Genomic DNA, 17361 nt, shown 5'->3' with positions numbered 1-17361 from the left:
GTCAATGGAGATTTAGTTTGGCAAAAGATAAGGACACCTAGAAAGTGAAAAAACATTCTATATTGGTTCAGTACTGAAAAAGTTCATGTTATTCACTTTCATCTAAATGGGGTAAATGTGTATTCTGGGGGAAAATATACCAAGCAAGTGAGAAAAAAAAAATTAAGATTGTCCTTAATAAGACTTTGTAGTTGTTGCCTGTGTAATGTATTAAACTTGTGAAGCTAATCAGGACATGCCAACCCAAAACAGGTTTTGATTTTCTGTATAGGCCCTTTTCAGATTTATGCTTTGGAAGGTTTTCTATTAAAACAACATTCCATGGTTTTTTTTCATTGTAAACTGCAATAAAGCAGCTGTTAGATATAACATTTTATTTTCTCCTTGTCTGTGGTTGGAAATTGTCATTTATATATTTATAGATTATCATTAATCATCTCAACGAGATTGATTTTCTCGCTTGAGCCGGGACGGCGAAAGGGAGAAAAGCAATCAAGTTGAGATGACCAATGATAATCTGTTTATCGCTATTTTACCTATGACAACTTTGTCAATTTCGTGTCAATTTCATTAGCAACGCCACGTGCCACCTTCGTTTCTAGCGATAATTTTCCATCTCAAGCGAGTAGCATGATATGAAAAATGATCACTAAAAAATATTTAAGGAAAAATGCACAAAATAGCGATAAGCAGGTTTAGGTCATGTTTCATTTACTTAAGAAACCAAATACTGACTTTTCTACATGGGCAAAAATAGAGGTAAAACAAAATCTGTCACAGAGGTTTATTAAAAGTATAATAGTAAGGCAATCATACAACAGAAGTAAGATTTAAATCAAGTAAATGCAATTATAGATACTAGAGAAATAAAACCAGTAAACAGGTTCACACAAATATGTCATTTATCACAGCTTTTTAAATAAAGTATTTTTTTATGAACAAATATAATTAAATGTGATCATGATACATTCTCAAACAAACACATTCATACAGAGCACACACATATACTACTTTTATATATTTATTTGAATAAAAATAAGGTCAATACAGTGGTTTGACATAGCTTCATGGAATGTGATCTTTTTTTCCTACCCACAACACACAATTTAAAAAAAAAGTGTGCTATAAAAATGTAAAAGTATTTTCTAAACTAGACTGGTTAAAGTCTATGCTTTATTTATAAAGTTTTGCCCATAGATACTTGTTGAAACTTTAGTTATTCACTGCTAAGTATAACAGTAAAATATATATTGTCTTTGAACCTTCAGCAGATTCTCCTACAAGGCCATATATCAAATATTAAGTTCTGTACTGACAGATTTTGACAATAAAAGAACACTGGTTTATTCATCAAGAGCAGCAGTATCTAGTTTAGAAGACCATGTGACCAGATCTTCAACTTCATTTTCCCAGGGTTCATCTCTGTGGCCTGTTGGAGGTGGAGCTGTTGATGGTGCTGTAAGATATCAAAGGTCATAAGGTCAATTTTTTATTGAAACAATAAAAATTCAAACATCAACTTTTTATGAACTATATCAGATTTTAACCACTGATGATAACATTAATCTAAAATAGTCCAACAATAATTTATCAAATCAAATAGAATTTCATTTAATGAGGCATATTTCATAATACATGCAGCTATCCACAACACGAAAGTCTTGTTTATTCAAGTGAAAATGCAACAAAACAAGTTTAAACAAGTGAATCTGATCTACTGCTCACTATTATATAAATGATACACTGTCCCTGCTTAAAGTATAAGGTAAACAGGAAGTTGTTGAGTGATGAATCTGAAAACGCATCACACAGTAAAGCTGACTCATATAAACCCTGAAATCAAATTTCAGAAAATATTAATGGGACTGACAGACTGAAAGATGGAGGGATGAAGAGGTAAAACAGTATATTCCTCCCCTCTTTTTTTAAGTGGGGTATAATTTAAAGATTTATACATTGTCTCTTCTTTTTTGAGTGGTAAGATTGTTCTTACTTGGTGATAATCTGGGAGGAAGATATATTTTCTTCATTCTACTTAATCTTGCTAATTTGGCAGCTTTTTCATCCTCTTCATTAGGCCTGGTTTTAAAATTACCATACATCAGTGCAGAATGTCTGAAAACATATAAAATAAAAAGAACTTGTAGCAATGTGCTCACTAATATTCTTGGTTATAACCATGTTAGAAACATGTCAATTGTCTTTATTAGGGATCAAAAGTTTATAATCTGATGTGACATTCAAAGTACATGCACCTAATTCATATCACAACTTCATACATATCTTTGAAACTTGAAACATTGTTACAATTTATAAAATGACAATTGTAATGCAACATCCTTTCTAATATTTGTTGTATTTTAAGCTCCGAGAGCATCAATTGGTGATTTGATGGTCGCGAATACATACTGTCTCTGCTAACACGTCACCAGTAAATTTAATTTCCGAAAATCAAATCACAAAAAAAATTATGCTGTCGGAACTTAAAATACAATACATATATCTCCTAAATGACATTATAAAAGGCCTAAATTGAAATATTGTTTGTTTGCCCTTTTCCGACCCTATTTTTTGAGACAGGGTAGGTAGGTAGGTAAAATATGTTATATTTCTTTCCCAAAAAATAACTTGGCTCGGTACATTTTTTGTCATGGTTAGGCAGGTAGGTATAATATTTTATTTTATAGATAAAAAATCTGCATGATATCATTTTTGTCTGTATTTGCTTTTGTTTTAAGTATGATTTTACTGATCTTTACTATTATTAAAGTTTCTTGGACTATTAATAGTATAATAGTCCCAGGAAGTTATGAAAAAAAAATATCATGTAGAATGTGAAGTTAATTTTTATGCACTATTATTTTGTTTTTTAAAATTATCAAAATATAGGGCTTCAACAAATTTTCAACGTTTATATGCCTGGAACTTTTAAGAGTTGTAATTTGCACTGGTATTCTGTACTACGTACATGTACCTTGTACGTTTAACTCAACTGAAGGGTTTATTAATATCATATATCTCCCAAGCATGGTTTGTGAAACAGCTGTACAATGTGCAATCTACAGCATGTTTTATTCCGACATTCTTTAAATTTTATCAAAATTTTATCTGAAATTATCAGAGATGATATCTGTGAAATAAAAAGAATATTTGACAAGAATTGATATAAAGCCACTGCCTGGCAGTGCATTTCCCTCCATCATCATCTAAGCATTTGTCTTACTTTACTTACAACCCTAGAGACTTGAGTGTTTAAAAAATTTCGTGTGTCCCGGTTTTATCAATAAAAATCTAAAAGACTTGAAACTCAAATGTCACGTATCTTACATCGCATTTATAAATGGTCTGTAAGGAAAACTTGGCGATTTTACTGCCAATTATCCTCCAATTTACAGGACTTTGGTTCATGTCAGATATAAATAAAATGTCAAAGCTGGTAGAAGGCAGCGTTAACATAATCATCCTGATATACGCATCACCAAAGGCCATCCCTACATAGGGTACGATGTCCGTTAACAAAATATTTTGTACATGTTGATAATTTTGTATTGGACGAACTTTTTTAAATGAACCCTGCTCTTCAAGTATATACAGGGATGATAAAACCCAAGGATTCTGGTAAAAAAAAATTGAACAGGAAATACAAATATAAGATTTTCGGTAGGAAATAAAAAAAAAAATATTGCTGGTAAATACAAATAAAAGATTTTCAGTTGGAACTAATTTATAGGGTAGGTCGGTAAAGGGCAAACAAACAATATTTTAATTTAAGCCTAAGGACCTTCAAGAACTTGCAGTAACTGAAAGCTCAAAATTAACTATTAATTTTTTCCCCAGAATAAAAGTCAGTTATTCTTACTCTTCTATTTGTCTTTTCATTTGTTCTTCGATTTCTTCCTGTGGTAGACCTAAATGTACTTTCTGTAAAACTGTACTCTCTTTAATTATCTCTAATACTGAAATCAAAAATAATAATGCTAAACATTTTTTTAATGGTCTCCTGTACTCGAATTGTTAAACATAATTCATGGAAACCCTCAATTTACTTGGGACAAGTATTCTTGTTTCTGACTTTATATATCTTGAATAACGGCAATGCTTTCAAGCTTTGAAAATATAACTTTGTATATAAACAGTTTCCTGGACAAAAAATCAAGTTATTTTTTTAGTAGATTTTATATAAGGACAAAAGCCTGTATCAAGCAAATCTTAATCTTAAATATGCAAACACTGTTGGTCTGTGAAATTGTGATTTATTTGAAAAAAAGGTACCTCATGACACAAAGATAAACAATTCAAAACCACTTTTCTCTACTTTCTGTTTTCTGATTTTACTATCCTGCACCACTTCCATAGTACAAAAAATGTAACTTCCACTTTCATGGTGTGATATCCCCCAAAAATGTAATATTTTGTTTTAATTTTAAAATGTAAGTTTCATTTCAGAAAACAAGAGGCTCTCAAGAGCCTGAATCGCTCACCTTAATTCTATTGGTTAAATCTCTCATCAATGATTATTTTGGCTTTTCAATTTATTTGAATGTTTTTTGGATAGTCCTATTTTCTTCAAAAGCCAAAAACAATAATCATTTTCTCCTATGTTCTATTTTAGCCATAGGAGCTATGCTATGTTTCTTGACACACAAGGAAATAAAATATAAAATTTATACTAGATACTCTGAAACTCATTTAGCCTAAGTTTGGCTGAAATTGATACAGCAGTTTCAAAGGAGAAGATTTTTTAAAGTAAGTCAACATGATGAACAAATTGTGAAAAAAGTCTTTAAAGGGCAATAACTCCTTAAGTGGTCAATTGACAATTTTGGTCAATTTGACTTAATTGAAGATCTTACTTTGCTGAACATTATTGCTGTTTACAGTTTATTTCTATCTATAATTATATTCAAGATAATAAACAAAAACAGCAAAATTTCCTTAAAATTATCAATTCAGGGGCAGCAACCCAACAACAGGTTGTCTGATTCATCTGAAAATTTCAGGGCAGATAGATCTTGACCTGATAAACAATATTACCCACGTCAGATTTGCTCTAAATGCTTTGGTTTTTGAGTTATAAGCCAAAAACTGCATTTGACCCCTATGTTCTATTTTTAGCAATGGCGACCATGTTTGTTGATAGATCATAACTTCGGATACAATTTACAAACAAGATACCCTAAGGAACATTCAGTTAAAGTTTGGAAGTATTTGGCCCAGTAGTTTCAGAGGAGAAGATTTTTGTAAATGATTACTAAGATTTACGAAAAATGGTTAAAAATTGACTATAAAGGGCAATAACTCCTAAAGGGGTCAACTGACCATTTCCGTCATGTTGACTTATTTGTAAATCTTACTTTGCTGAACATTATTGCTGTTTACAGTTTATCTCTATCTATAATAATATTCAAGATAATAACCAAAAACAGCAAAATTTCCTTAAAATTATCAATTCAGGGGCAGTAACCCAACAACAGGTTGTCTGATTCATCTGAAAATTTCAGGGAAGATAGATCCTGACCTGATAAACAACATTCTCCCTGTCAGATTTGCTCTAAATGCTTTGGTTTTTGAGTTATAAGCCAAAAACTGCATTTGACCCCTATGTTCTATTTTTAGCAATGGCGACCATGTTTGTTGAGAGATCACAACTTCGGATACAATTTACAAACTAGATACCCTAAGGAACATTCAGTTAAAGTTTGGAAGTATTTGGCCCAGTAGTTTCAGAGGAGAAGATTTTTGTAAAAGATTACTAAGATTTACGAAAAATGGTTAAAAATTGACTATAAAGGGCAATAACTCCTAAAGGACTGACCATTTCCGTCATGTTGACTTATTTGTAAATCTTACTTTGCTGAACATTATTGCTGTTTACTGTTTATCTCTATCTATAATAATATTCAAGATAATAACCAAAAACAGCAAAATTTCCTTAAAATTACCAATTCAGGGGCAGCAACCCAACAACAGGTTGTCTGATTCATCTGAAAATTTCAGGGCAGATAGATCTTGCCCTTATAAACAATATTATCCACGTCAGATTTGCTCTAAATGCTTTGGTTTTTGAGTTATAAGCCAAAAACTGCATTTGACCCCTATGTTCTATTTTTAGCAATGGCGACCATGTTTGTTGATAGATCATAACTTTGGATACAATTTATAAATTAGATACCCTAAGGAACATTCAGTTAAAGTTTGAAAGTATTAGGCCCAGTAGTTTCAGAGGAGAAGATTCTTGAAATAGTTTACGACGACAGAAGACGACAGACGACGACGGACGCCAAGTGATGGCATAAGCTCACTTGTCCCTTTGGGACAGGTGAGCTAAAAATGATGGACTATCTTTTTTATTCAATGTTTAAAGTCATAAGAAACGAGTGACCGGTGAAAAATAATGTTCTTCCAATTCTTGAACCAATGCATACAAACATCATAAACTTAGTCTTCTGTGCTCGAATTTATCATTTTTTTCGTGTAAATTTCGTATAATTGTCATTTTTTTTTTCAATCGGTCAGTGTTGTTGTGAAAATATGGCAGGTAATTAAAGTTCGTGTCTTGAAGCCGAAGTTTAACGATTGTCACCTGTTTGTCAACAATTGACGAAAAATAAACAAAAAAGCATGGAAATTGAGCACGTGTTTAACATGTAAATTCAGATAATAGTTTATTTTAAGGACATCCATGCGTATTGTGGTCACCGGATTTTTACGAGATGGGTCACACTGAGGTCACCTTGCATACGGAAAATATCTCGGGGGAATTGCTTGCTGGAAGGAAGCTATTCAAATAAAGTAAACTTCTTCTAAATATGAATAAATTAAAGAATTTTCTTCAGAAAAAAGTATATGTACATAAGATTTATAATGAAAACTATCCATTGAGTTATTAAAATCATATGCATTATTTTTTTTGGATTTGAGGTTTCTTATGACTTTAAACATTAACTAGAAACTGGAGTTGTAATACAAGACTAGTACAAATTAGCTTGATTGAGATATTGAGATATCAAAAGACTTATCTCCTTTTTGACATTTTTCATAACAACATTATTAACATTATTCCGGAATATAGCTAATTAAATGGTGTATTTTTTCTTGCACAAAATTATAGAATAACACTATACTCAGCATGGCTACCATATTATTTTTGCAAAGTTTAAAAATCATTCACAAATAACAGGAATTTCTTTGAAAAATTGACAAGGGAGATAATTCTATTATAGCTCAATTTGGCTATTGGTATAAGAGTCTGATCGAGCTATATTAGCTTAAAATGCAGGTAAACAGAATCTGTTGAAAACTGTATGGATACCTTGATAATTCATGTCATTTCTTACTTATTTGCTATTCTTGGACAACCATGTCAAGTCCCTTTACCCTGATTGCTTTTCATGAGGATATGTGAACATACATGGAAATTGAGTAATCTTTGTAATAAAATCAATAGTTTCAGCAAACTCAAATTGCAAACACTCTAAAAAAAATAATAGAAAAAATGTAATCCATTATTTCCTTATCATATTATAATATCAAATAGTTTAATAATTCTAGAAGTCATACAACATGCAAACATGGTTAATTTCATTCACTTATTCTTAAACTTACATGGATTTTTCAATTCTTGTGCTGGTTTAGAAGTAGCTATACCACTCCATGTTGTGTGATAATCATCAAAGGACAATCTTGTTATCTTTGATGATGAAGGTTTATAAGCAGCTGTGGCTACTTTTGTAGTTTCTGTGGGTGTGGCAAATCTCACTCTCGACTCCAACTCGGAATGAGGAGTTACACCAGCTAAAAATAAATTAAATACTTTAAAACATTTGTTTTATCAAATATAACTAACTTCAAAATAATTGTTTTAAGGAAATGCCAATAGTAGGATATTTAACATCTATATTTTGTAGTGAGGTCTGCCACTTTATCTCAATTTAAGAACAATTTGTGCTACATGTATATGTCATTATACAGTATATTTTAATCAAAATATTGAAATTTTCAATAATCAATTTACATTAATGTTTTGGTGTTAGTAAGAATAAGAACTTCCATTTCTTTAACTTCAGAATGTTGGTTTGCTTGTATGAGATAATTATTATTCCATGATTCATAAAAAGTCTATTGTATACCAAGTGGCTATACGTAAAAGAAGGCATGAGAAAGATTGTTTTAACAATTATCACTGAAACTGTCAAAAACATAAATCTACATATGTCTCACACTCTGTGACTTTTATACAAGACAAGACAACTATCTAATTGATATTTAATATCATATTTAAGACAATATATGCAACTGTCAGTTTGATATTTTCAAATTATCAATTTGTTTAAATTTTTCATATTGTTGACAAAGGGAGACAACTCTAAGCAAATTTACTTCTTACTTTACTTTTTAACATTTTTTTAAAGATGAACATGGGATGAACTATCATATCTTTATTGGCATTTTTTCTTACAAAAAAAGTTTCCCTCTGAAGGCTTATGCAGATAAAATGATCAATGAATGAAGCTGGATACAAATACCAGTTTTGATAGTTTCATGAATTTCATACATACAGGTACAAAAGAAATAAAACATAACATAACCTGTTTTAATTATTACCTTCAACACGCTGACTAGCTACAACACAGTCAAGTACCATTTGTCTATAGGCATGAGGTGAATGTATAATCATATCTGATGCCTCAGGATTCACAGGACTGTCCAGGTTGGGATTGGATAATAAATTCTACAATATGATAAAGATTGATCATGCAATTTATGTATTTAAGGTAACAGGTGCATCCCATTTGATTTTATGAAAATTAATGCAAATTTGGCACAACAAAGAAGTAGGAATATGATATACATGTAAATAACTGGTTGATAGCTATTCTAATTTGGACTTAATTTTAACTATCATCCCCAAGCACAAGTATAAACCAAATTGATGCTGATGGTCAACCTGCACTTTTTATGACTCTTGGAAATTTAAAATTATGCATGTACGTGTACCTGTATCGTTATTAATATAAATGAAAGACTGTAGGACTCTTGCCACTTTGAATAATCGTCTAGGAAATCTATACAAGGTCTTCCTGTGATCATGTCAACTGAAATAAACAAAATAAAGTGATCTACATAAGGAACATGCATGATATGAGTCTTGTTTTAATAAATAATAAGGTATTCTATATTGGTATAAATTTAGAAGGGTTTTCTGCATGAATTTGATTAAAATAAAACAGCATATTCAGCTACAGAAAAGGGAAATTAAACACACTAAACATCACATGCTTTTACATGTAACTTTATGGCAAGATGTTTGATGTCAATTGGTTTTGGTAAAAAAATTTATACATCGCTTTCTCTAAAAATATCGAAAAAAAATACTGTCTTAAATTTCAGTAAATATGTGGTTTAATTGACCTTTGAAAAATTCATTTTTACTTTGACCAACCATCAAAAGATAGTAATTATATAAAACTTTAGTTTAAAAATTAGATAAGGCTATTACAAAACGTCATTCTTCCAGTGCTATCTATGTTGAAGATAATTAATTAATAGTACTTACCATTAGGGTGAAATGGGATGGTATGAAAACAGACATCAGGAGGTCTCACATTATAATGTTCATCAAATTTTATGTATACACGAAATATTCCACCTGAAAATTAAATTATAAATGTTCATCAAAAGTTGTTCACACATCAAAATTTAATTATCTCCCTTTAACCTAATTCACACAAACAGTTTGACAGTTATTAGTTTGGAAATAACAACAACTTTAGTTATTCATACTTAAGAAATGGTCACAGGTTGACATTTCATAAATAAACAATGCAGCACATTAGAAATGAGGTGAAAAATAATTTTCTTTTCTTTTTGTTTGCTTTAATTATGCCCAATTCTTTTTTTAAGACAATGACAACTGAACCAAAACTATTCAGTGTTGCATTTACAATGTTTATGTTAACTTTATCTAAAATATCTAAGGTACATGTAAGATTATGAAATACCTTCCCATAAGGAATCCTTCAAGCCTTTTATCTTGGCTACCCATTCAAATAAACTGTCATTCTGTAACGGTAAGGCTTCTATTCCCTAAATAAAAAATATATGATTTTTAATACATGTATATGTTTGTCAATGATTTACAATAACTGAAATTAGTCCCACCAATGTCTTATAAGAACATTAACTACAGACTTCAACTATATATTGATGCCCCCTAACAAAGGTGGAATGTAGCTTGCTAATGCTAAACTCGACAGAAACATATCCTTTTAGTGTTTACCAAACACAGCATTAACTTTTCAGGCCAAAAGTTTTCTTTTTTCAAAAAGGAATTATTTTGAAAAGTAATATTTATGCAACAAAGCAAAAAAGGAAAGAACAAATAAACATACCCAAGGAGGAGACTTCTGCAGTTTCTCATATTCTCTCTCAATCAAAAGGTGAGCTCTTGAAAACATTTTCTTTCTCACCTACAAATGTACATGAATAATAAAAAAAATTACAGCATTTAATAAGTATGATATTTTAATCAAAATGATGTCAGCATTTAATCTTATTGTTACTTTCAAAGTTACCTAAAATTACTGTTTTTATTTTTAAATAACACAATATTGTTGCACTTGCACTGAGATAATAAATAGACTTTTGTTTGATCGCTCTACCCCCTTCTTAGGTCTCACATATTTCTAAATCAAATCAAATAATTTTATTGGTGTAAATTCCTATACAGAAAAGATACCAGCCGACATTTACAAAATACAAATACAAAAAATAAACAAACAAACAAAAAAACAACCAAACATATTTTCTCCATGATCATGATAAGAGATACATATTTTATATTTACATTGCGTGGAGGTGTTATTCATACAATATTATTAATTCAAGCTGTTACAATCAGCTTTAATACTATAAAAGCTCTTAACAACATTATGTTTGCTTTAAATGAATGTTCAAATCATACATATCACTTATTACAGCTACACTTGCAGTACTAATGTCCGTATCATTACTTTTCAAAATGAAACTAAACTTATCTTGTTCACTCATATTAACAAAAGATGGAACTATATCATTTAAATTACAAAAGAGTACATTTCTATTACGTTCTAATGCTTTACATTGGATGAGGAAATGGAACTCATCTTCAATTCCATCCTTACAAATTGGACAAATTCTCTGTTCTAAAGGTGTTCTAGTATACATGTATCTACCAACTTCTATTAGTAATTTACTATTACTAATTCTGATTTTTACCATTTTAAAAATAACACTTTTGTTAAGGTCCAGTAGAAGATATTTTTCTAATTCAAAATTATTTTTAACTTTGTGATATGTTCTTAGTTTATTACAATGACTATTACCATTTTTAGAGTCACAAAAAAGAGCTTGTTTCCAGTATTTTACGAATTCCTCTTCTAATTTCTTTTGAAATGAAAAGTGTTTTGATTTTCCCAGACATGCTGAAAACCAAGTTTACCTAATAACACTTTTAATTTACTACAAAAACCATTAGGAAAGTTTAAGTTTTCATTGTATGCTTTCTTTACCATACTCTCACTGTCCATATTAATGATATGAAGCCAGAAGTTAATTGTATTTTTAAGGGCTGACAATGAAAGTGGGAATAAACCTAATTCAGAAAGTACCGCATTATTAACAGCACCTTTATTTACACCCAATAAAAATTTAGCAAAATTTTATTTGAATTTTATTTGGACTGAAGTTTGCATAGTTTGACTCGATGGTAGTATTTTGTTTCACTAAACTAATAGTAGCCCAAATACAAAATATAGCTTTGCTAGCCTTTTTACATAACTGATCAATTGCTGTAGTAAAAGATCCAGATGGTTTAAAAATTATACCTAGATACTTGTATTCATCAGTTAACTCTAGTAATTTTCCATTATAATAGAATTTGTGCTTTTTAATAATTTTCCCTGCTTTATTGAATATTATAATTTTGGTTTTATTAAGATTAACAGATAGATTCCATTTTTCACAAAATATATTTAATTTTTCTAAAGCATTTTGTAGGCCAGATGCAGATTCTGATATTACTACTAAATCGTCTGCATAAAGAAGACAAGACACTTGTGTATTATCAAGGCATGCCGGATCACATTTGTGGTCAAACATTTCAACCAGTTCATTTATATACAATGAAAATAATGTAGGGCTTAATATACACCCCTGTTTTAATCCTACACATGAGGGAAATGTTTGTGTTAGTCCCTCTTTTATATATCAATATTCAGTGCTCTAGCTAGAAATCAAAAGGGGCAGGGTGCCAGTGGAGGGCAGGGCACTTTTTATGATAAGAAAAGGCACTGCTATTTTTTTTGTCTACGTTTCTGTGTGTATCACGAGTTAACGAATCTCTTTTTTTTTACTGTATATGTTTTTTTTTTTAAATAAAGATGCATTTTAACTATAGTCTTTATTTCATTGTTTGTGTAGTTATGAATTATATAGTACATCTTCATCAACATATTATGTGTTTATAGTTTAGCTTCACTCTACCCATTGTCGAAGAATTTTTCTTCTATTTTTATAAGAATTTCAGCTTTTTAAACGTATTATCTCTAACTTTTTGTGTATTACTAATTTATCAATGTTTAGAACATGGATTGCTAAAAGTATAATTATCAAACAGAAATTGCAATATATTTTTTTTAATATGTTCATAGACAGTTAATATCCTTAAGGTAACATTATTATGTTATTATATATTCAATTGGTTCTTTATTCCTTTTTTTGATACTAGATAATATTTTTAGAGCACAAATTTGTAATAAGCTAAAACAGGGGAAGTAACTCCAAAATTAATTTCCAACACGTTTGCGTTAATTAAAAACTGTGCTTGTCGCTAACAAGTTGAGATGGAAGGCATTTCTCTGAAGGTATAGTTTTATTTTGATGACTTAAATTCAATTCTAAAGTCATGAAAGTCTTCATTTATACACTCTTCCATTGTGACTTGGAAATCGAAAATGCCGACCCAAGCTAATCACACTCACTGACACATTCATCAAATGTATGACAAAAAGATACATTGTCCTAATTAAATTACCTAGATATTAACACCTTTGAAGTCTTTGTCATTGTAATTGATTATAATGACATGATTAACCTGGGGGCAATCACACAGGTGTCAGATATGTAATTAACTTGGAGATCAGAAATCGATGAAACAAAAGGCAATTTTACCAAAACGGCACAAGAGAATTTTGGAAAAAGACGTCAGGGCAGAAGGGCGCGGATGAAGGCACACAGGGCGCGGATGAAGGCACCCAGGGCGCGGCTGAGGGCACCCAGGGCGCGGCGCCCTTCTATTTTGGGCTAGCGAGACCACTGAATATTTCTATGTTTAGTTGGTAAATAGATATAGGTTCAAAAGGAAACCTTTCTTATTTTACTTTTCTTTTTAGCAGAAATTTTATACTTTCTCTAATTTTTGTGCTATTTTCACATTTCCTGACTGGTGTGAGAAAAATATTTCTCCTCACAAGTGAAAAATCTGTTCTCGGCAAATGATTAGTCGAAATTTGATTATGACGTCTAAATGTTTTGTTTTCTTCTGAATTTTCCTATTGTGACGTCATGAAAAAAGGCGACCATGCCTGATGACGTCGCATATAAAGAACACAAATTTCTGAAAATCTTTGAAAAAGAAGGATAAAAATCATTAGAGAAACAGATTCCTACACTATAACCATGATAACTCGTGTATTACGATATTTCTCCACTCTCGACAGTTAAATTTTAGTTATTTAAAGAGCTCGGCAAGCCTCGCGCTTTAAATAATAAAATTTAACTGTCTCGAGTGGAGAAATATCGTAATACACTTGTTGCAGCGTAGGAATCTATAATCTCAGATTCTGTAGTAAACCCTGGATATAACACTATTATTTGTATTATTTTATCCTTTAATATATGTTTATAAATAGAAAATGTATGTTCAGTAGTGCTAGTCAAGCGGTAGGTCTTTTCACCACTGAACACCCCAAAAATTTATTATTTTGTCTTTTATCGTTATAAATGTCACTAAAATATAATAATCAAGTTATTAATTCAACAAATCAGAAGATTAAGAGTCCAAATATCTACAGAAAACAGAAAGGGAGAGTCTATAACACCCCACTTTTTGAACTCTGCAGACCCCCATGGACACCTCAAGTATATTTTTTTCCATTTTTTTTCTTCTTTAAAATAGTAGTACCAATAATAAGAGAAGAGACAAATATCAAAATCTAACTGAGAACAGAGATCAAGGATGCTTGAACTGATTACTAATTATGAATATATTTGAATTCTTTTATTTTAATAACACACACAATGTAATCCGGAAAGTGATGATTGATGAATCAGGAGACGTTTTTCCTTATATTTATTATCAATTTTAACATAAAAATGATGCCCATAAAAATAAAAAAAAATTGATTAAATTATACGTAATTTCATTTGTTTTATCATTTTATTTAAGGAATGACTGTAATATTTTTTCTGTCTATGAAGAAATAACATAAAAAATTTGGTGCACACTGAATAACGGGAGTAGCGGGTTATTTAACAGTGTGCACCATATTTTTTATGCTATTTCGAATAGACAGAAAAAATATTAGTCATTTCTTATAATTTAATTCTTAATTCCATTTTAAACCGTAGAAAACCATAAAAAAACGTTGATGACATCACGGTCACATGACTAAATTATGTCTATGGGCTCATAACAAAATAACGTCAGCCAATCAGAAGACGCGTTACATCCAAAATTAAATTATTGTATAATATCACAATTTTTCTTAGTGGTTGGTGGTTTTTGAGATGTTCGGCAGTGTTCGATGGTGAAAAGACCCACCCCTAGTCAAGAACTTTCCAGTACTATTAATATTATTGTAAGGGGCTGAGGGTTCCAACTTCCGTTGACGGACAACTTTCTTATAAGCGTTGTGTGTCGGATAATTTTATATACCTGAAAACAGGTCGTAGGTTGCGTACTCAGAGGATTACTATTTCTATTTGTTAGTGTAGCACCCTACGAATCTGTAATCAGTACCGAGTTTGAGTCTTGTAGGGCTTTTATAGAATGGTACTGAATAAAGGTAATGATTTATTAACCAAAATTATGGTATACAGGCTGAACAATATATATATGTTACAGGCATTTTCTAAATTTAGACATTTTGTAAAATGACTGAATTTTCAGGCAATTTGGAAAATGCCTAACCTTAACAAGCATTATACAAAATGACTAAAAATACTTAATCAGATTTAACGGTGACGGCAAAGACTCTGAATGATTTTAAGTCTGCATTAAATGGCGAAAATTGGAACATATATAAATTCATATGTTCGTGTTAAGTGTTTCAGCTGCGCACACCTAAATAAGTATTTTTTGATAAGTTTAATATATTATATATAAATATATTCTTGTATGAGATGAGAAATCATATACCACAATCCAAGATGAGGGGTCAGTAGAAGCCTTTGGCTTATGTAACGACCCGAAGATAAAGGTATAAAGGTATAAAGCTTTACAACCACAGGCACTTGTTTCTATATCTTCTTTATAGTTAGGCTATAGAACCTTTTGAGTATTAATTTGGCAATAAAATATTGTACCTAATTCGTCTACTCTTTTTCTATTAAGTTATTGTCTCATAATTAAGCTGATATCTCTACATTTATGACATAAATCGGGTATTTTTTTCACAAATATAGTTCAGTTATCCTCCATGTTGTTGATCTTCACAACCACTGATGTGCGCATGTCCTGTTCCGAACTTTTCCTTTCCGAATGGTTTTGTTTAAATCGCGGCAAATACGCTTTTTATTGATGATGTGATATATAAAATATCTAAAATAAAATGTTAACAGTTTTCACTTGAAAACTGCGCAGAGGCTAAATCCCAAACTCCATACAGTGTTATCGTTCGGGTCATACTTCCCTTTCTCTACAAAGAAACGTAGCCAGATGTCACGACTGTTTCGGAGTTTGGCTAAATCCGGGTCCGTTCGCACCCATCCACGTTCGCCCCCTTTCACTATTGCACCCTACACGACGTTCGCACCCAAAGTCCGTTTGCACCCTACACGTTCGCGCCCAATTCTACCGAGTTTTAGTAAGTGTATTGCTATAAATATATATCATTATTTCTAAATAATGTGAGATTCTGACAAGTTTTTTTTTTGTATCATGGTAAGTTTATTGCTATAAAAAAAAAATTGTTTTTAATTTAAGTGTGATTCTGACAACAATATTAAAAGTATTTCATTTATGTGTTGGATAATTCTTAATCATGTTTTGGTTAGTGCATTGAAATAAATTAAAATGTTTTTCCAATGTTTCTAGTCAATTTAGTGCAAATCTGACAACGTTTTGAATAAATGATAAGCATGGTAAGTGATCGTAAGTGTATTGCTATAAATATATTTTTTTATGTGTTGGATAAATCTTAATCGTGTTTACTGGCATTAGTAAAAGTTTAATGTATTACAATTATGTACTCACTATATATTTTTTCTTCTTTGTTTCTAAATAAAACATTTTTTATGTGTTTATAAAATCTTAATCATGTTTTGGTTAGTGTATTGCTATATATATTTCTTGTCATTGTTTCAAAAGGAATTGGGAGTTTTATTATGTGTTGAAAATAGTTCGTAATCATCGTAATCAATATGGTATAGTTTACCATCCATATCCGTAGACTTTACTGAAAAATCCTAAAACGATAAGAAAACTTCATTGATAAACGAAATTTGAATCTACGTTTAATCATGATAACTGTATTGTCAATATGATATTTACATCTGTAGTTTTCTGGCAAATTAATGGAAATTCGATGCAATGCTAGATCATGCAAATTTCGTTGAGGGAGACGGTATATACTTTAATCCTTTACTGAGTAACAAAATCTCACTGTTCTTTATTTTTTTCAGTCGTAAAAATTGTTAACTAGTCTTTTCAATTGTGTTTTCCTCTAGAGAGAAAAATCTTTATCTTTATATTTTTCTGATAGGACATTTTCGTGAGACTTATTTTTTCCCACTCTTTGACACCTCACCATCTTGTAAAAGATATGTTGTAAAGAAGAAAGCGGGCTGAATTTTCACATAGACGCAGTGAGACATACCAGTTGACGCCTTTTTGGAAGTAATTGTACCACATTTGTTTTTTCTTGATGTTTGCCTAACACAAGACTGCATGCGAAGACATTTACAATTTAGACTTATAAATTCAATGCAAACAGAGAGCGAAACAGTCAGTGAAAAAGTTATTGAGGTTCTTGAAGCCGTGAAAAGAAACCACACTTCTATCTTGTGAATGGACAAGCCATCAAAAACCAAGACATTCAAGGT

The 17361-nt window shown here is 30.7% G+C and overlaps 1 protein-coding gene across 1 annotated transcript; it reads right to left on the bottom strand.

The window, feature by feature from the left end:
• Positions 1–770: 770 nt before the first annotated feature.
• On the bottom strand, positions 771–15781 carry LOC139525589 (ubiquitin-conjugating enzyme E2 U-like). Its single transcript, XM_071321087.1, has 10 exons — positions 15625–15781; positions 10392–10469; positions 10002–10086; positions 9557–9649; positions 8998–9095; positions 8605–8731; positions 7606–7794; positions 3860–3956; positions 1994–2115; positions 771–1456 (listed from the first exon to the last, which is right to left on the bottom strand). The coding sequence occupies exons 2-10, from the start codon at positions 10455–10457 to the stop codon at positions 1344–1346; spliced, it is 990 nt and encodes a 329-aa protein (XP_071177188.1). The 5' UTR covers positions 10458–10469; positions 15625–15781; the 3' UTR covers positions 771–1343.
• Positions 15782–17361: the final 1580 nt, after the last annotated feature.

The sequence above is a fragment of the Mytilus edulis genome, chromosome 1 (genome assembly GCF_963676685.1).
Source record: "Mytilus edulis chromosome 1, xbMytEdul2.2, whole genome shotgun sequence".
NCBI lineage: Eukaryota > Metazoa > Mollusca > Bivalvia > Mytilida > Mytilidae > Mytilus > Mytilus edulis.
The sequence above is the reverse complement of the archived record's forward strand: the minus strand, read 5'-3'. Positions and strand labels throughout refer to the sequence as shown.

What these genes read in the sequence shown, in the direction of transcription:
- LOC139525589 (XM_071321087.1), bottom strand. Translation starts at nt 10,457, where the DNA reads ATGTTTTCAAGAGCTCACCTTTTGATTGAGAGAGAATATGAGAAACTG. An exon ending in GAAGGATTCCTTATGGGAAG is followed by an intron (nt 9,650 to 10,001) that starts GTATTTCATAAT and finishes TTTAATTTTCAG; the next exon opens with GTGGAATATTTCGTGTATAC. An exon ending in ATGAAAAGACAAATAGAAGA is followed by an intron (nt 2,116 to 3,859) that starts GTAAGAATAACT and finishes ATATGTTTTCAG; the next exon opens with ACATTCTGCACTGATGTATG.